The sequence below is a fragment of the Chenopodium album genome, chromosome 24 (assembly GCF_948465745.1).
Source record: "Chenopodium album chromosome 24, dcCheAlbu1.1, whole genome shotgun sequence".
NCBI classification, from domain to species: Eukaryota; Viridiplantae; Streptophyta; class Magnoliopsida; order Caryophyllales; family Amaranthaceae; genus Chenopodium; species Chenopodium album.
The window spans coordinates 30,852,494-30,878,798 of record NC_137857.1 but is presented as its reverse complement, the minus strand read 5'-3'; the positions used below and the strand labels follow the sequence as shown (position 1 = coordinate 30,878,798).

Below are 26,305 nucleotides of genomic sequence, written 5' to 3'. Positions count from 1 at the left end.
TTCACTTCCAAATATTTGGAAATAAAAATTAGGGGCAATTGTTGGGCCCGTATTGTAATACGACCCATAAGGTTTAGGGCACCAGTCCAAGAAGCAAGACATCAACAAAATAAGCAAAACGGCTTGATTGGAGTAAACAAGGAAAGCAGCATCAAGGATATCAATCACAAAGATACTTGCCAAAGATACACCTACAGAACAGAGAAGGAGATAAACCAAGAAGATCTTCCTCATTTTAAATAGATCTCGAATATCTTTGTAAACCCTAGAGTTCCCTAGGTATAAATAAGCATAATTAGACATTTTAAGCACTCATGTACGCACTAATACTCTAAATATAATAGAATTATTCATCATTTATCTACGGAGCTTCATCCCTATTGAGGAAGGAGGCTAGTCCTTATTCAGTATTGTATCTCTAAACTTACTCTTTTCATTATAGAATTCATTCTTTTTATTTATTGCTATTTCGTTGCTTATTTATTACTTTATTATTGCTTTATTGCTATTTTATATGCCTTTGGTAGTATGATTGTTATTACCCCTCAAACCTAGCAGATTCTCATATGTCCTTGTTGAGATTTGCCTAAACATATTACATAAGATCATTCAACAGTGGGCTCCATTGACCGCCATCTAGCTTTCTGCAGGCTGTGAAATTGGTAGCACACTACTTTGTCTAAGTTTAGTGTAAAATTGGCATCAAATTCTGTTCTATATCAGAACGTGTAGCATGGTATTATTGTACAAGAATAATTTATAAACTACCAAACATACACGACATCGCCACATGTTCCTAATATTGGTGCACTCGGGATCTGACCCTTTTTTAGGTTGCACGAATCCTAAACTGGTGTCTTAGGAGTCCTCACCAAGAAGTAGTGCTTTGAGAATAGCTTCATTCATCCCGTCTGCAAAGGGAAACAAATGCCCTGCTCCGGACACCTCATGGTACTGAATCCATGGATGTCTTTGAGCGATGTATCTCTGCAATGTGACAGGTACAAGTGTATCTTCATTACCCTGCCATAGATGCACTGATCCTTGCTTGGATCCAAAGGGATTTGTCAGATTCAGTGGACTAAAATCCCAGCTCCCAAATCCAATCATCATGTCCCGGTATATTGATTCGAATTCTCCTTGTTGCTTCACCTGTCCCTGGAAAGCCACAGATTTTCTTTATTACAATTTATCCTACTATACCAAACAGTTGCTCTGATATCGAGACAAAATATACTATTTACACATCAATCCATTAATCACTTGACCTTCTCACAAACTACATTTTATCTAACTCGATAAATTGCTATATATTTAGCCATGATATGACAGATATCAAAATACCATAGCCAGATTCAGTTGATCAGATATAAGTCAGTTTACCAGTTTGAAACAGATGAAGCAAATTGGCATATATTTTATAATTTCTCTCCTTGCAAAAGTTCTAAGGAAGACAACATGCTAGTAAGCTACATAGTTAAGACTGATGAATATCAAGCAGCAGTTCCAGATTGAATTATAAGCTACATTGTGTATCCAAAAACAAAAGAACAATAAGCATTATGAAATGAGGTCAAAACTGATGGAATGAGCTAACTTACCATATGACCAGTTCCAAGTGAAATAATCTTGGGGATAAGTTCATAATCCTGTCGACTTAGTACAGCTTTTCCAGCAGCGACACTGGAACCAGGAAATAGCCTTTGAGTGTTCCACCAGTAAGTAAGCCAGGGGAAGTAGTAGACAACCCTTTGTGCCCATTGATCCTGAGGTGGCTGTCGTTGAAAGGCTTCATTAGCTAAGTTGTCAGGGAAGCCACTCCACCAGTAATTCACAACAGGAGCTAATAGTGCTGCTCCTGCTAGCCTGCAACAGCATACCAGCAAAAAAAAACCAAAAAGCATTTTTAATTATATTATGATCTTACATTCTAAAACGAACACATGAACATTCAACCATTATCAATGGGCTTTTAAATAATATTCTCAGGCATTTACATTATATAACGGGTTCAATTAAAATAGCTCTTTAATAATCAAAGGCTTTGTTTTGTTGTTCTTTTTTTTTTTTTCTTTTTAAAATTATGTTGGTGAAATTTGTGTTTCAATCCATGGTGAATTGGAAATAGCCTCATGCTCATAATTAGTAATGTACATCACCCTCCATTACATCAGAGTGAGCCACTATGAAGGCATGATGATAATAATAATGATATTGAAAAATTATCTATTCCAATATACTAAGTAGTAGATTTGAATAATCCCAAGGTTTTTTTCTGCATTAATATTGTCAGGGTTATCACTGTCAAATAGTAGCAAATTTTAAAAAAGCTAATGTTTTCCAAGGCATTATAAGCTAGCTCAATGTGGGTGTGGGTCCGATCCATCAGAATACGGCCAATAATTCAATGTAATATCAGACTTATCAAGAGGACCTTTACCAATTGAAAATTGATCATTATATAGGTAAGTATTTTGTCAATAGACATGTACATAGCATTGTTTACTTTCAAGGAAGTCATTCTCACATTCTCACTCTCCAAATTTTCCAGAAGGGAGCAAGCCTACTGCTAACGTCTTAAAAAAGTCAAATTCTAATACCACAATGATGAATACTTTACAAAATGTATAGGAACAGAAATGATTCAAAAAGTTGATGACAGGTAACCTGTAGACTCTGACAGGATGCTACCACACCAAATCATTTTGTAGGTTCTTTATCCCAATTTTGAGGATTTCCAAGAGTTCCAACTCATCAAATGAACCAAACAATTCTTATAATATATTCACTCAATATTATGAACCTTGTAAACGTATAATACTCATAAGCGATAATATAGAAGGCCTGGTCATAGAAAGAACCATACTTCGCTACTTGTGTTAAGATGTATGGAGTGGCTATGTATAAGACAATACCTGTGAGGAATGTATTTGAGGGAACCCCAAACTGTTTGGCCGCCCATGGAGAAACCAATCAGATAAAATTTATCCCCAAGTTTTAACTGGTCGGCAAGATCTTCAATATCTAAAGCAAAGCTTTTAACTGTTCTCTTTGGATCAGGATCACTTTCTCCATAACCTGGCCTATCAAATGACACTATATACAATCCCAACTGTTCAATGACTTCCTGTGAGGGAGAGAAAAAAAAAATTGAAGCTTATGAATGTCTAATATGCCAAATCAATCGAATGAAATAGCATTTCTTGTCTAGAAGTAAAGAGTGCATTTTATGTGTATTAATGACAAGAAAAGTTCATAACATAATATGCAAATGAATCACAAAAAGAAGTTAAATTAACTTATGTGAATAGTGTCCATAGTCAAAACTTTTCAGCTAAAAAATTTCAGAGGAAGTATCTATTTGTCACATTGTTAAAGAGAAAAATGAGAGAATAAGTATACAAATTGATAAAACATCAATAATAGGCAAGGGTAGAGACTTTGGAGTTGAGTTATTAAGGTTTAAATCTTTTAACTGGGCTGTCCGACCACCTTCTCTAATTTTTTCTTTAAAGTGGGTGCCAAAAAGGTATGTAGCAAGAAAAAAAATCGGAGGAAGTATAATTGTAGCTGAGAATCTATTTTTGGATTTTTAAGAGATAAAACAAAAGTGAGTAACAAATGCAAAAGAGATTATGAGGACTAGCCTCAGATACACACTTAGGGGCCGTTTGGTTCATGCCGGGGAATCGAAATGGAATGAACAAAGGGAATGTAGGAGAATGGAATGAACCCCTTTCCAAGTAGTATGTTGTTTGGTTTTCAAAAAACAAAGGGAATCACCACAACCACCACACATCCCCTTTCTTCACTTTTCCAGCCACCAAAAGCCACCCCACAACATCGAAGGGAATCGTCGGCCCTCGGCGCACCTCCCCCACCCCTCGCCGCCCCTCCCCTCCCCAGAAAAACTTCCACCACCCACGCAAAAACACTTTCCCTCCCCTTAAAAACGCCGGCTGATCTTCCCCCCACCCTCGAAACCCTAGCGCTAGGACCTGCGTTTATCAATCACAACACATAGTGATACATAATGGCGAAAATCATGAAGGACCTGAGTTTACCACAGATGTTCACAAAAGGACCAAGTTGAGAGAGTTCTCCGATTACATGTCATCAAAAGCTAGTCTTCTTTCTAAGCAATGTATTAGTAATTTATTGATAACCAAGGTAGGAGATAAGTTTTTTTTGCTTTACTACGCTGAGATTAGACTAGGCTCTCTATTTGTTTTTCATTTTTGGAAAAACTATTTTCTACCTTTGAGAAAATTGTTTCCACACTTTATAAACCAAATTATGGAAAATGGTCCCGAAAATGTTTCCGTCAAAACAAACGGAGACTATGAATGGAAATCAAATTAAACCCTCACTTGTGATCTAGCCTACTGGGTATGCTACTCAAACTGATGCTCAGAGTTATCAAAGCCAACTAAGAGACACTCCAAGCTTTCTGGAGCTTACCATCTATTGCTCAAACTTAAATAAGCTTCATTTCCATTGGAGAGGTAGCAAATTCCAGCTAATTCTCTTCTTCTTTGATCTACAATAACTCACCCTTCAGACCTTTTAAGTCAATTTTAAGGGTATCTTCTAAGTAATATCTCAATGTTTCGAGCTAGTCAAACCTGAGAGTTGACCCTTTAAACAACCACCTACCTACCTACCTAATCCAGAAAGGTGCCCACTATACATGACATGTGGCTTTACGTCACCTTAAAATCAACCAAACTTGAAGCCCCTGAATCTCCAATTATCCTGAAGACTTGAAAAAGCATACAGTAAATTCTATGTTATTTGTTTGCAAGAGTGTTGTGCATACCAAAAAGACATAGGCAACACCCGAATGTATCGTTCAAAAAAAAGAGTCAAGTGTGCTTAAGCAAAAGATAACACTGTATTGATGACCCTGTCCAAAAAAAAAGAAAAGAAAAAAATGTATCGATGACAAAGATGATTCATATTGAAACTAATAATGGTGCTGGATATGATATTCTATTGTTTCATTATGGATTTTTGGAGAAAAAGTCTATTTCATGCTTTTAGTATAAAGATAATATTCTTTGGAAATCCCATATTACATCATTTTTGGAAAGGAGAAAGAATCTTAAATCTATCTATAAGTAAAAAAAATGAATATTGATACATTGGAAACATAAACTGATTAAAAGTTTTTCTTAGGTATGTTAGATAAAAGATAGTACTCCCTAGAGTATATTAGCTCTTTCATTCTCATATACTCTCTACATTTTCATTTTGTGAATGAATTTACTAATATTTTATCATCTCTCTCTTCCTACACCTAGAAATCTCTTTCATTCAATTGGTAAAAACCCCACTAACTCTTGCCTCATCTAATTTTCAATAAAACAACAATTGACACCATTTATCACCTAAATCTCAGTGCAAAGACGAGAATAAACACCTTTCAAAGATGGAGGGAGTATATGAATATTGCTGAAATCTAAATGTTGCAAACTTGCATTTGAAAAAACTATTTTATTTTATTTTATTATTTTTTTTGAGGCAATTTTTTTTTTTTATTTATAAAGGGACCATTACCAAAAACAAAAAAAATTATTCATGTAGCACCAATTCAGATCACATCACAAGAGCATATCAATTCATGCAAGTAGCCCCAACTTATATTCCTCAATGAATTTTTTTTTTCAATTTGCAATTACAAGTTTTCAATAAATTTAAAAGCAAGAAAGAAAGAATAAGGAATTTATATCCTTAGGTAGAAAAAAAAACAAAATCAATTACCTTACGAAGGTTAGCTGCAACAACCACATCATGCCTGGAATTGCCAAAACCATGAACAAATACAATTTTAAACTTGGCATTCTCCTTTGGTACACCAATCTCACTGTAGGCCAAATATCTACCATCCCTCAGCTTCACTCTTGGTGCTGTTATGGGCGGTCCACCAGGAAACCCACATATCCTCGGTGATGGTGGCAGGTTAGATTGATAAATACATGTTGCCACTAAGGCAATAAGCAAGATTATTCCAACACTCTTCAACATACCTAAGAATATATTTTGAATTATAAGTTGGAAACATGAACAACAATCTTTACTTAATGATATTCTATTAGATCGATCGATCAACTTTTAATGTAGATAAATGGCACATACTATGTAAACAAATATCAGCAATTTACGCGATAACCAAAGAAAGACATGAACATTCATCACATAGGATATCAGTAGATTGCAATTCAGGTGAATCATACAATTTAAAGATCATATTCAACAGGATTATTTACATAATTTCTATTCTACATGCGGGTGTAAATTATACACTCTATTCATCTCTTGCATTCTTCCACTCAACCAAATAAAACATATTATTGACAATATCAGTTAACTTAACCCCCGGATCACAAAGATTAGTACTGTTCCATTAAACAAAAACATTTATTTGTCTTTTTTAATTTTAGTTTGTAAAGTACAATAAAATATGAGATTCAACAAGAAATACTCCTAATCTGCCATATGGGTAGTAACTTAATTTACTCATTATTGAACCCAAATGAACACACAAACAATTAAGAACAATTAATATCAAAACATACCCAAAAAATTGAAAAACAGTAAGAGTACAATTTCATTGAATGAGAAAAAAAATCAAAATCAAAATTTGCATGAGTTGATTAAGAAAAGAAGAAACCTTCTCAGAAGCTGGGAAGATGAAAGTTAGTGTCAATTTGAAACCAAAAGTAGCGCAGCTGAAGACTTGCTCTGAAGCTAGGTATGATTGTACTGATACAAATCATACAAGAAAAGTATAACTCTGAAGTTTGAGTTTGGCAGAAAATGGTAGAAAAAGATAAACAGGTGAATTTGGCAGGGATTTCAATGCTGTTGTTGGTGGGTGAACCGGTATCTAATCTAGGCACACGCCCACACGTATGATACATAATGACGAAGTTTCTATTCTCAGTCAATTCCAATTTTATTACTTACTCCATTTTTTATTACCGCCGTATTTTAATACTACGGATTTTTTTTCACTTTTTATATACTACTCCGTAGTATCAACTTTGGTTATACTTGTAGATTTTTATGAACGTAATAACAATATGTTTATCTTAACAATTTCGAGAAATATTTGATAATCTTTTGTCGACTTCAACAACAAATCGGATCCTTAGGGTCAAAATGACTCCCAAAACGAACCTCTAAATAACATATTTTTGGCTTAAAAATCAAAGAACTTTTTAAATTCCGTTACATTTAACGGAAGGCTCTTGATACACAGTGTTAACTAGTAAAAACTAATTTTTGGTTCTTGTATGATGGTAAAATAAAACTATTAAGAGTTGGTAATAAGAAACAATTTTGTGTGTTTATTTTTTTGTGTAAAAAACAAAATTTCAATTATTTTTTACTAAACATTATCTTTTACAAGGTAAAGTAAAGGGCCTAAGAGTATCGTGAATTAATAACGAAAAATATTCGTTCTCTTTTCTCTCTATCTGTAGCTACTCTCTATTAATCCATATTCTAGTAGTGAGCTACTGAGCACAGTTCTCCACTTCTCCATTACAAATCACTAAAATATCCTAAAGGTATGCTTGGACTTGATATTCCGAATTTAAGCTTCTTTAATCGAGCCCTACTGTTTAACTATGTTAGCAATGTCGATCTAATTTCCTGTGCTCATTCGTCCTCCCTTTGTCCTCAATTGTTTGTCTCGTAGAAATATGTCAAGTTATTAATTTTTTTTTTATGCTCTTTGAAAAACACTAATAGTTTTAGTTCGTTTTAGTTGAGTATAATTGATAAGAGAGAAAAATGGTGGGACCTAACTTATTATTATGAGAGTAAAATAGTGATCCTTACGTACGCAAGTACGTTATAAATATAGAACAATTTTTATAAGATAACTTAAAATAGAAATTGGGGCAAACAAAAAGGGATAGAAAGAGGATTTATTTAAAAGCTAATACCATCTTAAACCGATGGAGGAGATAGGGACAATTGACAAATAAACTTCACTAGTCATCATGAGGTTATTAAGGGTTTAGTTAGAGTTTCTAACTTTCTACAGAGCTTAAGAGAATTGAACTCCCTCCGTTTTTTTAAAGTTACAAACAAAAGGCGTATGTAAGTAAACCCATCATAGTAATGTACTTACATTATAGATTAGTAAATGCTAGGAACAATAACACTACAAATTAAAGGATCAATGGGTGAAAGGTTGGACATTTGAGCTTAAGGATTCGGTCACCATGAAGGATAGACACTCACTGGACTCTGTCGCGAGTCTCATTAATAGTCAGACTACCTCATGAAAACATCAAATCATTTGGAAAATTTTCACAGCTGTGACACCATAGATATTCTGAGAACCTGTATCACAAGGAGCAACGTAACCAAAAGGATGAGCAAATCTTCTAGAGCTGCACCTTTTCGGATTACTACACTGTTAAATCAGCATACACAGCAAGTACTTGCGAACACCTTTCCATGTATAATAAATTCAAATCTAATGGGGTATGAAAAACTTTCCATGGAAGCTTTGTTTTGAGCAGTCGAAAACTAATACTTGGCCTTGTGTTTGTTCTCTGTGGCCAAGCCCCGTAGTCTTCAAAACATCTGTTCAGGAACTTTGAATGGCCTTTAAAATTGTGGCTGGCATTGTCGTTGGGGATTAATTCTCAAACTAAATACCCCATTCAAATTGATCAATAGATCAAATCCTGGATCAACCTTCTCTCAAAGGATGACAAGACTCTTTCAACTTACTAATGTGTTTTTTTTTGCAGGATTGTGGGTGATTTGGAAACATAAAAACAACGTGATTTCTCAAGCCTAAACATTTGGTCTCGTCGATGGAAGTGTGGGTTCGTATCAGCCAGGAAGTAGTGAATTTTATAGGTTAACGTGTTCCTAGCGCAGGAGCATTCCACCTACAAGTTACTGCAATCAGGTTGCCTCAGACAGGATAGCAAAGGGATTCCAGCCTGTTAATATTGATGGTGCTTGGAAACAATCTAAGACGAATAAATTTAAATTCTATGCAGGGATAAGCTAGACCCTCATAAGAGTTATAGAAAAATTTGTCATCAGCATGGTTAACATGCCAATTAGATGCTAGCCAGCAGCAGAAATGGAAATAAGAGGCATATGACTGCTAAAACGGTTGAAGGAAAAGGAAACTGTTAACATTCAGGTTAACACCGTCTGTATAATAAGAAACACACCAGTACCTATCCAATGCCTTTTAAAAGAAATTTTAATACAGGATAGTAGCTTCCAATTGTATAATATTAATGATGTTCCCAGACATACTAATGCCCATAATTTAAGCTTACTAACTATATTTTCTTCATAACGATGCTAACTGGAATGGTCGATTTCCAGGATGCACAGATTCATAGTGGTGTCAAAGGAGTGATCAATCTACTACTCACCCAACAACAATGCTCTGAGAATAGCTTCGGCCTTCCCTTCTGCTAAGGGAAACACATGCCCTGCCCCTGCCAACTCATGGTACTTAATCCATGGAAGTCTTTGGGCAATATATCTTTGCAATGTGACCGGTACAAGGGTATCCTCATCACCCTGCCATAGATGCACCAATCCTTGCTTGCTTTCAAAGGGGTTCGTGAGGTTCATTGGACTAAATTCCCAGTTTCCAAATCCAATCATCATGTCTCGATGAAGTGACTCGAATTCTCCTTGTTGCTTTGTTTGTTCCTGTAAGAAAATCCACAGTTTTTCTTGGTTTGTATTACATTTATTATCCGTGGGATATCAAATTGTATCCCTGAAATTTAGACAAAAAATATACAATACATGGATCAAATTTTTTTCAGCTACTTTACAAAGTTCTCTTTAAAAAATTTAGGAAATTACTACTAGTTAATCTTTTTCAAAACCGACTTTGAAGATACAAGATCATTATTCTTGACCATGAATGACACACAGTTATGATTTTACCAAAAAACAAAAAAAAAAAAAAAAACAAAACAAACACAAAGTCAGTTGGCCTACTAACTAGCTAGTTTATTTAAGGCTGATGCAGCATTTAGTTTATACCTTTTCCTACCTAAGAACGAAGTCGTAAGAAAAAAGATCATAATTGAGACTGATTTAGATGTTATAGGTTTATTAGCAAAGGCAGATTGGAGAATTTTTCAGGCCATATTATGAATCAATTCCAATAAAACCATAAGATTTATAACATTAGACCAAAACTGATAGATGAAGATAACTAACCTTGTGATTAGTACCGTCAGAGAATGTGATCTTGGAAAAGATTTCATAATCCTGTCGACTGAATACAATTTTTCCAGCAGCAACACTAGAAGCAGGAAAGAGCTTTTGAGTGTTCCACCAGTAAGTAAGCCAAGGAAAGTAGTGAACAACCCTTACAGTCCATTGGTCCTGTGGCAGCTGCTGTCTAAAGGCTTCATCAGATAAGCTCTCAGGGAAGCCACTCCACCAGTAATTCACTACTGGTGCTAACAGCGCTGCTCCTGCAAGCCTGCAACAACATCCCATTGAACAATTTCATGAAATTTTTATTCAATTATTCCATATTACCCTGCATCATTATGTATGTATTTGCATTGCATGAGTATATATAACAAAAAGTAACGGCTAAGTACCTATGGGGAATGTATTTGAGGGAACCCCAGACTGTTTGGCCGCCCATGGAAAATCCAACCAAATAAAACTTATCCCCGAGCTTTAACTGGTCAGCGAGTTCTTCAACATCCAAAGCCGTGCTTTTCATTGTTCTCTTGGGATCAGGATCACTCTCTCCATAGCCTGCCCTATCAAATGACACTATATACAATCCCAACTCTTCAACGACTTCCTGTGAAATGGGGATAAAATCAAGAATGAAGCTTATTTTTAATGTTTATTTTAGATCACCAAAATGATATAGCATTGTTCCTCTAGTTGACTAGTTGTATAAGGGACATTTTATTTTTAATTTCTAAAACTAAGGCTATGAAAGTGTAAGTAACAAGTATTTGTTAATGTTCACTAGATATCATATTGAATTTTAGATGCAGGAAAAACAGAATATAAATGCCTTGAGTTGCAAGAGCCGAAGAATTGAGCTCACCATCCAAAAAGCCTGGATTTTAGCTTCTAGTTGAATCAAATAACTAAAGAAATAGCAAAATACAATCTCATCATTAATGAGAATGAAAACTATATATATATATATATATATATATATATATATATATATATATATATATATATATATATATATATATATATATATATATATATATAATTACCTGAGGAAGATTAGATGCAATAATTACATCATGTCTAGAATTGGCAAAACCATGAACATATACAATCTTAAACTTGGCATTCTCCTTTGGTACGCCAATCTCTCTGTAGGCCAAATGTCTACCATCCCTCAGCTTCACCCTTGGTGCTGTTACGGGTGGTCCACCAGGAAGCCCACATATTCGCGGTGGTGGAGGCAGCGTTGACTGACAGATAAATGTCACTGCAATGGAGATCACTAGGATCACTCCAACACTCTTCAACATGATGCCTAAGAAAACATTTCGAATGATAAGTTTGGATATATACACCCATTAGTCCCTAGTTAAACACATTCGGCCATATAATAAATATTTTAGCATTATACACGAAAATCGTTCATCTTTTATGACCAGGAACTTATAATACCAAATATAAGTATAAGCTTAGATTAGCCCATAAAAATGGATGGCAAAATGATTTAAGTATAGCATAAATTAAATAACTACGTAGATTAGAAAAAAAGAAGATTACCTTATGTAAGTATATATTTAAAGCTCCAAAGATAAAAAAAAAATTGAACGACGACTTAGAACATGATTGTAAATTTGTTGTGATAGAAGAATAGAGCAAAAAGAGGTATATGAGCAAGAAAGAAAGTCAACACCAAACTTCACTGAATTAACGAATTTCGCATTTATAGATGATGGACTCGTGGGGTGGGTGTACCACTGCACCCGTATCGTTCGTGCTCACATGTATCGACGGATCCGGATATAATATTTTCTAAATGCTTTTGGTGTTACATGTCATCACTTGTCTGATGTACAACTTTGATCAATAATATACAACTGTTTAATTTAAGCAAATAATCATAAACACAATGTAAGCAATGATCACAAATAAAAATAAGAATATAATTAAACTAAAATTACGCAGCCACCGATGACCTAAAACTGACACAAAATTATGACATAAAATTCTTTCGCTTTGATTTTGTATTGATATGAAATTTTATTGACGTTGTAGATGTTTCAATTTATAGTGGTAGGCATAAAGAAATTTAATTTTTAAGGAATAATTTTTATTTCTTTATCATAAACACTATCAAGATTATTAGATATATAAATTTTATATCTAAAGATGGTTATTTTATAAAATAATATTTAGTTTTTTAAATAATCTAAATGCTTATAAATCACTATTCGTTTTTTTTAAAGATAATTTTAGTTCAGTAAAATAATTTTGATCTAATAAATCATTATTCGTTTTTTTAACGTGGCAAAATTCTTAAATCTCATTCGTCAGTTCTACCTACGTGGCAACTGAAAATAAAATAGAAATCTAATTTTTAATTGATCAAAAATATACTTTTGCTTATGTGGCGCGCCGAATGTTCTCCAAAATGCCTACTTTATTTATATATATCAGATAAGATTTAATTTCCGTTAGAAGAAAAAAAATACCAACTATTTAATCATCAATTATATGGATAATTTTTTTAAGGAACATATTTGGAAATTATTAATTGAGATGATTACAACTAAGGCCTCGTTCACTAAACCTTATTTTTGCTGAACTGAAATTATTTTTACTGAAATAAAATTATATTTGTTGAACTTAAATTATTTTAATTGAACTTAAATTAATTTTACTGAACTGAAATTATTTTGCTAACGGAAATTATTTTTCTGATTTTCTATTATAATTCTTCTTTAAAAAAACTAAATTTTACTAAATGAACTTATTTTAATAAGCTGAAATTAATTTTACTGAACTGAACTTATTTTTACTGAACAGAAATTACTTTTACCAAATTTTTTTTAAGGTGAAGTGAACAGGGCCTAAGTACCTCGACGATTATAGTATATCTTACAAATTTTTTGGATTGTTACCGTTTATATAATGCCTTTGTTTTTTAATTTTAAATTACAACACTTAGCATCTTAACTTTATTTTTTAATTACAAGACTTTTTGAAAATATTTTTTACTCTCTCTTCAAAAACCCTAAAATTTTCTCTGTTCTCTCTCTTCAAACCTAGCCACCATATTAAAACTTAGGGGCTGCCATCGATTTTTATCAGCACAATAAAACACAAGAAACTAGGACGACGAGTGGAATTCTAGAAGAGTTATGACTCATCAGTATAAATAAATAAATAAAAATCTATAATACTTAGCTATGTTATATGAGTTAACACGGATTAAAGGACTTGGCTAAGAACACACCTAAACAAGACAGACTGTAGTATATCGGTTATAACTTTTGATCTCTTACTCTTATTGGGGCGAAACCAACTCCAAATGAAAGATAAAACTCGGGGCTACAGATCCATAGGTGGCACGACACGTAACTCTTTCTAGAACTCCGGCTATGACCAAAACAAGTTGACGCTTATGCAGTGTACGGGAATAAAAAATCGGGTTGACTCAAAATAAAATAAAAAATAAAAATCTATGACTCGACTCTAATAAAAAAGGAGGGTTAGCTAAGGGAAAAAAAGAGAAGAAAAAAAATATATATGCACACATAAGCACATTGTCACGAAAGATGCAATGAAGTTCACACCCTAAAGTCAAGATCTATGTTCCACTATGGTCAAGCTTATTAGGGTGTCAAAGGGTACCATGGTTAGGAGTTTGGACGCGTTAGCAAGGCAGCCTCCCTTGAGGGTGTATGCCAACGGGCGGCTCTGCGAGTTCGTGATGAAATCGAACTCGTCTCCATGCATGGTTTGGGTGGATTTAAAAACTCGGATGAACCCTTATTGTCATGAACGTTTTCGGGTTGATAGAGCTTAAATCCCCCGGGCTAGCCACATACGTAGAACACGTACTGTTGTGGAAAAATAGGTAACCTAAATTGCATATGCATATGTGACAATGTCAATTAAATCGCAGGAATATAATTACAATACAAGAATCTTTCAAGTCTCATCCACTCATCTCTATTAAATATCGATCACGCAAATCAATAAATAACCAAGAATCCTCCTCAGTGGAGTTGCCAAATTGTAGGCGTCGTTTGAAGTGCGCCTACGTTAAAGCATGTGTGAATATGCTTGACACTGATAGGAAGTGGGAATTGATATAAGATTAGGGACAATGATAAGGGACAAGGAAAGTAGAGAGCCGCCAACAAGTTTTTAAGGAACTTGTAAATCGTTTACGGATCATTTAAGGAAACCACGATTAAGAGACAACGATAGACAGCAACGATTGACCCGTGAAGGTTATGCCCCATCCAAGAGATTACTAACTCCATATGGTTCAGAACCACGAAAGGAGGATTAATATTTTTTCATATCTTTTTCGTTATAGCTCGGATTAATATTATATTATATCATTGGAAAGATAATTTCAAGATCTATCCAACCATATAAAATTTGGATAAAGATTATGAGGCACGAAAATAATATCTGAACAGATTCCATTTCGTACTGAACAAGGACTCTAAAAAAGAAGAGTTTTATTCAATTTCGAATTCTTTGATCTTATCTTTTCAAAAAGGATAATTAAGATCTTTTAGATACTCATAGAAGCTTCTAATTGATCCTAATTAGTGTAGGAATGGAATTAAACCTTTGGACCCTCACATGATCTTTGGGTCGTAGGTAAAATCCGGTTTGGGCCCAGTTTAGTATTTTAGCCATAACTTCCTCATTATTCATCGGAATTGGGCATATAATATATCGTTGGTGTGGGGAATATTTCAAGCATTATGATAACCCCAAACTTGAACCCCACGGTGATCATACACTAAAGTACGGTGGCGTTCCAAAGGGAAAGACAAAGAGCAAAAAGAGTCGCCAACAAGTTTTAAGGAACTTGTACCCAAAAGACAATCCAAAGGACCGTCAAATACTCCATAAGGTCTTGAACCAAACAGGGTCCGGGGATGAGGGTACGAATCCAATCTACAAAAGAAAGGACCCGCCCTATGAAATAGGCCTCTACTTTGTTCTGCTCGTATTCATGTGCACTTTTCGGATAACATACAAACATTATGTTAAACCTACCCTGTTTATCTATGTTGGTTGAAATTAATGCACAAATAAATCTATTATTGGCGATCACTTGAATTAAAATCACATTAGCCTAAACAAAATTATTAATTATCTTATTAAGCGTGATTTCAAGTACAAATTCCCTTTAAACCTGCATAAAAGGCGTGATCAAGCAATAACAATAATATATCAAGCAACATAATAATAAGCAAGAGACAATAATGATGATAATAGCATGATAAGGCATAATAAAGCTTGATAATAATAGCAAGATCCTAGGCATGATACTAACAAGATTAATAACAAATCCTAGCATGTCACTAAGCAATAAAGATCGAAGCTTTAACCCTAACATGGTACTAACATGATATCATGATATTAGAAAGAATTAAAGGCACCCTAAACATGATTCTAGAAAGCATAAAATAACATCCTAACATGATACTAGGAATATTAAACATCCTAACATGATACTAGGAATCATAAACAATAATAAGCATGCAATCTACATTGCGAAAGAAATAGGGAGTAAGCTAATCTACTTACTTTGAAGCCTCGTACCTCTTTCTAATAACAAAATACACAAGTTAGTAAACTTCAATGAAAATAATAAACAACAATTAAATAATTAAATTGAAATCAAATTAAATCAAAGTTTAGACTAGTTTTGGACCAAACCCTCAGAAATTATCAACCTTTCACGTCTAGGACGAAGGCAACTTCGAACTTGGCTAAATGACTCTAAGTCTAATGTATGCGGAATATTGTAAAACTAGAAAAGAGAGAAAGAAAGCATAAAGTGCTCAAGAGAGAATAAGAATTAATTGTTGTTGATAATTGATGGGAATTGATGATTCTGAAAACAGGAATTCGGACGCTATTTATAATGAAAATAATCCGGAAAAACACGGAATTTGATAAGGAATAAAACTCCACGCTGTCGCCAAGACTGGACTCTGTCGCGAGGCGACAGGGTCTGTCGCGAGGCGACAGGGTCTGTCGCGCGGCGACAGGGTCTGTCGCGCGGCGACAGACTTGTCGTCTGGCGACAGCCTGTATAAGCGCGTTTTTATCTTTTTACAGAATCCGATCTTTAATCAACTTGATCTACGGAATCCGTACAAAAGATGAAATACATTTTCAGGATAATAAAATAATATTTTATTCCAAATAAAAACCTTTAAAGATAATTAACTATTAATCCTATCAATATTAGAACTAAGAAGAACTTTCTAGAAACTTCTAGAAAACCATAATTAATCCTAATAGCTTTAGGAATAACAATTAACATTGGGCCCTCCTCTAGATCATTGGGCCGCATTAAAATAGAATTCCAGGCCCAGTTTAGTATTTTGGCCATAACTTCCTCAATATTCATCGGAATTGGGCTTATAATATATCGTTGGAAAGGTCTTTTCAAGCCCCATCCAACTACACTATTATTGGACCTTAATCATGGACCAAAATAAACTGAAATGGACGTTTTCCAAATAAATAAAGCCATTTTCAAAAACAGAGAGAAAAGAAATTAATTAAAACTAAACCGCGACACTTGACTTTCGAATCACTTTCACCTAATTCGATTATGTTTCGACGCACAAGGTATTCATCACTGGGTTTGGTTTTGGGGAGACACAAATGGGTGTCTACAGAAGCCCCCACTTTGACTGAGTTTGAAGAAACTTATGTTTCGAAAAACGAGAGTCAAAGTATCGATAGGGACGGAGAATGATTTAAAATGTTCTGCAATTCCAAATCATTCTTATAACGCCGATACCTGCAAAACTAATCATTAGTTAAAACAGATAAAAGAGTTAAGAAACGCGTATCTTGCACCGTCGAGCACACGTCTCTGAAAGTAACCATTTTGTTGTTGTATCTGTTGTTTTGACAACCTCCACTATGCCTCGTGAACGCCATCCTTGAAGATAACCATATGTCGTCGTCTTCAATATTCTTGATCCTCCACAGTATCTCGGGAACATCATTGAAAATAACTGTATGTCGTCATTTCCTGGGTGTGGCCATACTTCGCCACAGCAGTATGTCGCCGCTATAGACAATCTCTTCTTTACCTTGAGGGACCGCCGAAGGTGACCTTACTTCGCCATCTCCATTATTTGTGACATTACTTCGTCTCGACTGTGCTTCGCCGCTAAACAATTTCCCTTTATGTTGAGACATTGCCAAAGAATCATTTTACCTATTGATCCTTAATATCATTATTTATCGTCACTTTTATATCCGTGCCAGTGCTTCGGTGCTTTTGCCTTTATAAACCATTACTTTGGTGTGCTTATTGAACCAATACTTCGGTGCCCTGAACCATTATTTCGGTGCCTTATTTGTTGAACCATTATTTCGGTGCCTTATTATGAGCCAATATTTAGGCGCTTTAAGCTAAAGTGAGACGATCTTTCATCAAGTCGATCACTCAGCGCATTTGATCAAGCTGATTAAATCATGTCAATTATTCAAAGGGGCTAACTGGCGTACCAAGGAACCCAAATCACTAAACTGGACCCAAAAAACCATAAGGAAGAGCCCAGGCCTCTGTCGCCGCACCAGCGCTGGCCAGAAGCATATGTCGCGAGCATTTGCATCTGTCGCCGCGTGACAGAGTCTGTCGCCTCGCGACAGAATCGGGGTTTTAAAACCCGTCTTCTTCTTCTTTATCATTTCGTTGCTCTACTGTTCATTGCTCGGTTTCACTCCGAACTTTCAATTTAATTGGTCGTTTCCTTACAACCAAATCTGCTCAAATCTTTTGCAAATTAAGGCTCTTCATCTCCATATAATTTTTGCTCAAACTTCTCTCATCTTGGAAAAGTTTCATACATCTATATTCGCAGTTTTTCGAAAAAATTCGGGAATATTCTTGCTCGCTGGAATGTACCTGCATCTATATTTCAGACTATAGGACTTTGCTCACCTTTTATTATCTTTCAGTTATCTTAGGGTTGACCTAAGGCTTAGTGTTGCTTGACTCATTGATTTGACATGACTTAACTCAAATCGTTTGACACATGTGTTAGACTCAACTCAATGTGATATGACACGACATGACTCAATGTACATGACTCGAAAAATGCAAAAAAAGCAAAAATTTTCCGTCATTTTTGTAAAGGGTACCGAATTTCTCCCGAAAAAGAAAGACGCGAAAAAGAATCGAAGTGTTTGATGGTGCATGCTGAATGAGCTTAATCAAGTATATGCATTCGATACTATCCCTCAAGGTATAAGGATTAATTCATCCTAAACTATCTTAGTCGACTCAATTATGAAAGTATTTAGGTAACTTAGGCGCGGAGGCTAAGTAATTCATACTTTGACACAATGATGATTATAAGTGATGAGTGATGTTGATATGACAAAGCATTCTTCAACGTTATGTTAAGATTTCATGACAAAGGGTTCCTAATTGGAAGTCTATTTAGTCATGTATCTGTGATGTGTGTAAAAGTGACACTAAAGTTAGGCTGCAAAGGCTAATGGTGTGGAAAAATATTATTTGGTAAGAGTCAAATAATGATGACTCTTAGTAGGTAGGCTAATGATGTAGGGATCAAGCCCCCAAGTCTAGCTCTAAGTAAATAGGGATGAGCATTGGAAATCCTTTGATATGATCATGGTGTGAGTGTGTGAATGTGAAAATGAATGCATTTAATTATGGCCGCACCTCAATATGAGGTTGCCTACGTATCCGTTGGGAATCAGGCCAAACGTAGCTCTAGCCGAACCTCGCACAAGTGTGTGTATACCTCAAAAAGGTCTTTTAAGGGTTGTAACGTGGTTAGGCTAAAGGTTAGAGAAGAAGGGGATAGGCTCAAGACCCTAAATAAGTCCCCAAGGTGTGCAACCTTGCTTTTAATTTGAATATCTGTATTTTTATGCTTGAGGTTTTTTCTCACTTTTGAGCTTTCTTTCTTTTTTGTTTATTTTTTGCTCTATCTTTTTTTTTGCTTTTGCATTTTTTTTTATAAGTGTGGGCAATCCCGATCATGCGGTCTATTACTCACTTGGCATTCATGTTTCTCAGGCACGGTACCGAGCACTCGATAAGAAACGCAATCTGAGACATGTTCTTATCCAAGATATTTTTATATCAAAGACATTGGAACACTTGCCCTTTTGTACACTTTTATTTTTATTTTTTTATTTTGAGATCACTCAAGCTTTCATATTTAGAACTTGCATAAGTTACACACCATCCCATCCCAAGGTTAGTAGATGTGGGTTGAAAAATGAAAGGTCTATCGTTAAACGAGGCTCAAAGTGGTTTATCAAGAAAAGGATTACGTATTTAAAGGGTGAAAGATATGATATGGCTACAAGGGGTGCCTCAAATCATTGGTATACCTTGTGCTTAATTCGGCGTTCTTTTTCTTTAGTTTTTTTTTAGTTTTTTTTTTTAAATTATGCAATGCAATGATCATATGCAAGAAATTAAATGCTCATTTTATTAAAGGAAAAAAGTACAAAAATCTACAAAGTAAATCTAAGGAAAATCCAAGGTGCCTACGCTAGACTTTATTGGGGAAAGTAAAGAAGGAAAAAAAAAAGAAAAGAAATAGAAGAAAGATGTCACGAAATCTTGTCGTTGAAGCTCGCCTCTTTTCTTGTGCTTTATCATCACCCGGTCTTCTTGCCGACTGGAGGTCATTGTCGATCAAATATTGGATGGCCTCCTTTAGCTTCCAACAGCTCTCAGTAGTATGACCCCTACCTTGATGGTACTTACAATGTGCATCTGGATTCCAACTAGGCAATCTCTTTTCGGGTGCGGGATCTTGAATAGGTCCAATGGGAGTAATGAGCCCTTTAGTATGGAGTCGATCGAAGGCAATATCATAGCTCATCCCAATAGGAGTGAATTCTTTCCTTAATTCTTTCTTAGATTTTTGGTTATTCGTGGCTAAGACTTCATTGAGGTCAAAGGCACTAACATTGTTATTAGAGTAGGTGTTTTCAGAAGAAAAAGGATCGTCGTTCCTCTTTCCTTTCCAGCCACTTTGGTTACTATTGTTAGTAGCTTTTTGTTTTGCAAGGTCATCTTCAATCCCAATGCCTATGTCATAGATGGCCTTGAAAGTGTTCAAATTGTGCTGGTATCTCAAATGTTTCGAATACTTCTCTTGTAGATTCTTGATAAACAACCTTGCAGCCTCCTTCTCAGTAGGGACTTTAATCATATTAGCGGAAATTTCCCTCCACTTGTTGAAAAAGGAAGTGAAACTTTCATTTTCTTTTTGTTTCAGCATTTCTAATTCTCTGTGATCGGTTTCAACTTGTATATTGCATTTGTACCTTTCGATGAAAGCGGTCACAATAGATTCCCAACTAGAGGTCTTTTCTTTATCAAGAGAAAAGTACCATTGTTGACATATAGCTTCTAAAGACAACGAGAATATAGAATGGAAAGCTTTCCTATTTATTCCCTTAATACCCATTACAATTTCAAAAGCCCTTAAATGAAAGTAAGGATTATCCATAGCCTTAAACTTAGGGATGTCGTTGGGATTGAATTTTTGTGGAAGGAGATCCTTATCCACCGAGACCCCTTGTGAGCTAATCTCTTGGAATCTAAAGTCGTTGGACATCTTGCCCAAGCTTTCCTGGATTAGGTCCATTTGTTTCTGTTTTGCAGGGTCACTTATTTGCAGCGATAGGTTTTGCAACATCTCAGCCAAGTTGGCTACCTGTCCCTTGACTTCATTAAGTTCTTCTTGACTAGCCATTGCCTTCTTAGCTTTCCTTTTCCTACCGATTGGTTTGTCAAAAAGTAAAACTTGAACAAAAGTGTTGTCCTTGATTAAACGCCCTTCTCTCCTTGACCAAGTACTGTAGAAAGGGAATTTAGGGATAAGTTTCATACCAATTATTTTAACTCAAGCTTTATTCAACATGCAATATGTGGGAAAATATTATGGAAGAGTGAGAGGTATGATATGCATGGGGAAAGTATGTGGGGTGTAGGAAGAAGATGTAGATGAAGAAATATGGAAGAATTAGGAATAGAATGGACCCCCGACTCAAATGACGGAAAAACGACTCATGCATGAACCTAAGACATGGTCACAGTGACATGTACAAAGTGTGTGCTAAGGCTAATGAGTGTAGGTGACATGTTAAGACTTGTGTCATGATCATGTGACTAGACTATGTGACTAGACTCAAGTAAAGACTAAATTAAGACTTCACGTATGTGCATTAAACTGGACAGGCTGTGGTATTTTAGTCATAACTTTTAATCTGTGACTCTGATTGGGACGAAACCAACGCCAAATTAAAGATAAAACTCAGGGCTACAGATCCATAGGTTGTACGACTCGTGGTTCTTCCTAGAACTCCGGCTATGACCAAAACAAGTTGACGCACGTGCAGTATACGGGAATAAAAATCCGGGTTGACTTAAAGGAACTATGACTCGATTTTAGGCTTTTTTATTATTAGTTCAAATTAATTAATTAATTAATTAATTAATTAAACAAAGTCTTTGACTCTTAGTGTATGACCATTGGACTTTTAAGTGCCTAAACTCAATTAAAGACTTGAACATGGTTTGAGATATTAACAAACTGATTAATCCGATTAGTAGACTGTTAATTAGACTCGTCGTGGTGACTCAAGTAAGAAAACTGGACTGTCGCTAAAACAATAGAACTGTCGCCGCCGTTTAGAGCCTGTCGCCAGACGAAAAAATTGTCGCCAGACGACAAACACTAAACTGTAGCGCCACAGTCCAAATTTCTGCGCCATTGCTGGAACATTAATCTGGACTGTTTCCAGTAATTTTACTCTAAGTGGACATGCCTAAAGTCATACTAAGTCGAATTGATTAAATTATTAGTCTTTAATTAATTCAAGATTAATTAATTAATTAGTTAGACAAAGTCCTTTTAGTCATTAGTCAATTTATTAGTCTTGAACACAAGTCAAACAAACGGTTAGCGCACATATAATATATTCAAGCAAGAGGTACACATAGTTCACATAGTCACAAGATGAGTTTGCAACCTAACCATGGCTCTAGTTCTCTAAAGTTCGAGGATATGGGTTAAGTCAAAAGAAGGTCCATGGTTAAGAATCCACATGCATTGCACACAAGCCTGCCAAGAGGGTTGGAGCGAATGGACAAGATTCCGCGAGTGCGGTAGGAGACCGGACTCGACGCCTTGTTGGATAGATTCCAAGACTTACACGTCCCCAAATCTGAGCTTTGCACAAATAGTGGAATACTCCATTGGGCAGGCGAAGCAAGGAACCCCCAGAGGGTTATATCCATATGTAGAACACATATGGGTTTCAGAAAAGTGAGAAAACGATTCAATCAATAAGCAAAATCGAGCCAACAACACTAGAAAAGGTCAAAACAAGAAGACAGAACCCTGGCTCGGTATTGGAAGAACTTGGCGCCAGACTACAGGGACTGTCGCCGCAAAAAAGTCCCTGTCGCCAGGCGACAGAACTGTCGCCAGGCGACAGAAACTTTTTACGGGCGACAAGCCCTGTTTTCTAGACGCTAGTTCCTACATGCCTTGGCAAGTTTCTGTGTTCTTCGAATTTTCCGGATTTCGTATTATCTTTTCGATTCTAGTCATGAAAGATATTTCCCAAATTTCCTACGTGTAAAATTCCTATGGATTGACTCATGGGGTGCTCCCATGAGGACCTTTTAATGCATATGACAATAATGTTAATCAAATCACGCACATGAAATACTTAGAATTTTTCGAGTCTCATCCGCTCATTCTAAATAATTGCCAAAATTTAATAAATTTCAGGAATATAAATAGAAATCCTCCCCAGTGGAGTCGCCAAAAACTGTGGGGAATATTTCAAGCATTATGATAACCCCAAACTTGAACCCCACGGTGATCATACACTAAAGTACGGTGGCGTTCCAAAGGGAAAGACAAAGAGCAAAAAGAGTCGCCAACAAGTTTTAAGGAACTTGTACCCAAAAGACAATCCAAAGGACCGTCAAATACTCCATAAGGTCTTGAACCAAACAGGGTCCGGGGATGAGGGTACGAATCCAATCTACAAAAGAAAGGACCCGCCCTATGAAATAGGCCTCTACTTTGTTCTGCTCGTATTCATGTGCACTTTTCGGATAACATACAAACATTATGTTAAACCTACCCTGTTTATCTATGTTGGTTGAAATTAATGCACAAATAAATCTATTATTGGCGATCACTTGAATTAAAATCACATTAGCCTAAACAAAATTATTAATTATCTTATTAAGCGTGATTTCAAGTACAAATTCCCTTTAAACCTGCATAAAAGGCGTGATCAAGCAATAACAATAATATATCAAGCAACATAATAATAAGCAAGAGACAATAATGATGATAATAGCATGATAAGGCATAATAAAGCTTGATAATAATAGCAAGATCCTAGGCATGATACTAACAAGATTAATAACAAATCCTAGCATGTCACTAAGCAATAAAGATCGAAGCTTTAACCCTAACATGGTACTAACATGATATCATGATATTAGAAAGAATTAAAGGCACCCTAAACATGATTCTAGAAAGCATAAAATAACATCCTAACATGATACTAGGAATATTAAACATCCTAACATGATACTAGGAATCATAAACAATAATAAGCATGCAATCTACATTGCGAAAGAAATAGGGAGTAAGCTAATCTACTTACTTTGAAGCCTCGTACCTCTTTCTAATAACAAAATACACAAGTTAGTAAACTTCAATGAAAATAATAAACAACAATTAAATAATTAAATTGAAATCAAATTAAATCAAAGTTTAGACTAGTTTTGGACCAAACCCTCAGAAATTATCAACCTTTCACGTCTAGGACGAAGGCAACTTCGAACTTGGCTAAATGACTCTAAGTCTAATGTATGCGGAATATTGTAAAACTAGAAAAGAGAGAAAGAAAGCATAAAGTGCTCAAGAGAGAATAAGAATTAATTGTTGTTGATAATTGATGGGAATTGATGATTCTGAAAACAGGAATTCGGACGCTATTTATAATGAAAATAATCCGGAAAAACACGGAATTTGATAAGGAATAAAACTCCACGCTGTCGCCAAGACTGGACTCTGTCGCGAGGCGACAGGGTCTGTCGCGAGGCGACAGGGTCTGTCGCGCGGCGACAGGGTCTGTCGCGCGGCGACAGGGTCTGTCGCGCGGCGACAGGGTCTGTCGCGCGGCGACAGGGTCTGTCGCGCGGCGACAGACTTGTCGTCTGGCGACAGCCTGTATAAGCGCGTTTTTATCTTTTTACAGAATCCGATCTTTAATCAACTTGATCTACTGAATCCGTACAAAAGATGAAATACATTTTCAGGATAATAAAATAATATTTTATTCCAAATAAAAACCTTTAAAGATAATTAACTATTAATCCTATCAATATTAGAACTAAGAAGAACTTTCTAGAAACTTCTAGAAAACCATAATTAATCCTAATAGCTTTAGGAATAACAATTAACATTGGGCCCTCCTCTAGATCATTGGGCCGCATTAAAATAGAATTCCAGGCCCAGTTTAGTATTTTGGCCATAACTTCCTCAATATTCATCGGAATTGGGCTTATAATATATCGTTGGAAAGGTCTTTTCAAGCCCCATCCAACTACACTATTATTGGACCTTAATCATGGACCAAAATAAACTGAAATGGACGTTTTCCAAATAAATAAAGCCATTTTCAAAAACAGAGAGAAAAGAAATTAATTAAAACTAAACCGCGACACTTGACTTTCGAATCACTTTCACCTAATTCGATTATGTTTCGACGCACAAGGTATTCATCACTGGGTTTGGTTTTGGGGAGACACAAATGGGTGTCTACAGAAGCCCCCACTTTGACTGAGTTTGAAGAAACTTATGTTTCGAAAAACGAGAGTCAAAGTATCGATAGGGACGGAGAATGATTTAAAATGTTCTGCAATTCCAAATCATTCTTATAACGCCGATACCTGCAAAACTAATCATTAGTTAAAACAGATAAAAGAGTTAAGAAACGCGTATCTTGCACCGTCGAGCACACGTCTCTGAAAGTAACCATTTTGTTGTTGTATCTGTTGTTTTGACAACCTCCACTATGCCTCGTGAACGCCATCCTTGAAGATAACCATATGTCGTCGTCTTCAATATTCTTGATCCTCCACAGTATCTCGGGAACATCATTGAAAATAACTGTATGTCGTCATTTCCTGGGTGTGGCCATACTTCGCCACAGCAGTATGTCGCCGCTATAGACAATCTCTTCTTTACCTTGAGGGACCGCCGAAGGTGACCTTACTTCGCCATCTCCATTATTTGTGACATTACTTCGTCTCGACTGTGCTTCGCCGCTAAACAATTTCCCTTTATGTTGAGACATTGCCAAAGAATCATTTTACCTATTGATCCTTAATATCATTATTTATCGTCACTTTTATATCCGTGCCAGTGCTTCGGTGCTTTTGCCTTTATAAACCATTACTTTGGTGTGCTTATTGAACCAATACTTCGGTGCCCTGAACCATTATTTCGGTGCCTTATTTGTTGAACCATTATTTCGGTGCCTTATTATGAGCCAATATTTAGGCGCTTTAAGCTAAAGTGAGACGATCTTTCATCAAGTTGATCACTCAGCGCATTTGATCAAGCTGATTAAATCATGTCAATTATTCAAAGGGGCTAACTGGCGTACCAAGGAACCCAAATCACTAAACTGGACCCAAAAAACCATAAGGAAGAGCCCAGGCCTCTGTCGCCGCACCAGCGCTGGCCAGAAGCATATGTCGCGAGCATTTGCATCTGTCGCCGCGTGACAGAGTCTGTCGCCTCGCGACAGAATCGGGGTTTTAAAACCCGTCTTCTTCTTCTTTCTCATTTCGTTGCTCTGCTGTTCATTGCTCGGTTTCACTCCGAACTTTCAATTTAATTGGTCGTTTCCTTACAACCAAATCTGCTCAAATCTTTTGCAAATTAAGGCTCTTCATCTCCATATAATTTTTGCTCAAACTTCTCTCATCTTGGAAAAGTTTCATACATCTATATTCGCAGTTTTT

At 35.8% G+C, this 26,305-nt stretch overlaps 1 protein-coding gene across 1 annotated transcript; it reads right to left on the bottom strand.

Annotated features, from left to right (window-relative positions):
- Positions 1-652: 652 nt before the first annotated feature.
- Positions 653-11,534, bottom strand: LOC145610809 (uncharacterized). The gene is made up of 8 exons (XM_081666097.1): positions 11,271-11,534; positions 10,623-10,834; positions 10,231-10,498; positions 9,497-9,708; positions 5,764-5,944; positions 2,916-3,127; positions 1,602-1,866; positions 653-1,158 (listed from the first exon to the last, which is right to left on the bottom strand). Exons 1-8 carry the CDS (start codon positions 11,532-11,534, stop codon positions 859-861), a joined length of 1,914 nt encoding a protein of 637 aa, XP_081522223.1. The 3' UTR covers positions 653-858.
- Between the last annotated feature and the right edge of the window lie 14,771 nt (positions 11,535-26,305).

Coding starts and splice junctions, on each gene's coding strand:
- LOC145610809 (XM_081666097.1), bottom strand. CDS start 11,534: ATGTTGAAGAGTGTTGGAGTGATCCTAGTGATCTCCATTGCAGTGACA. Junction 10,499..10,622: donor CTCAAATACATTCCCCATAG/GTACTTAGCCGT, acceptor ATGTTGTTGCAG/GCTTGCAGGAGCAGCGCTGT. Junction 9,709..10,230: donor CTGACGGTACTAATCACAAG/GTTAGTTATCTT, acceptor ATTTTCTTACAG/GAACAAACAAAGCAACAAGG.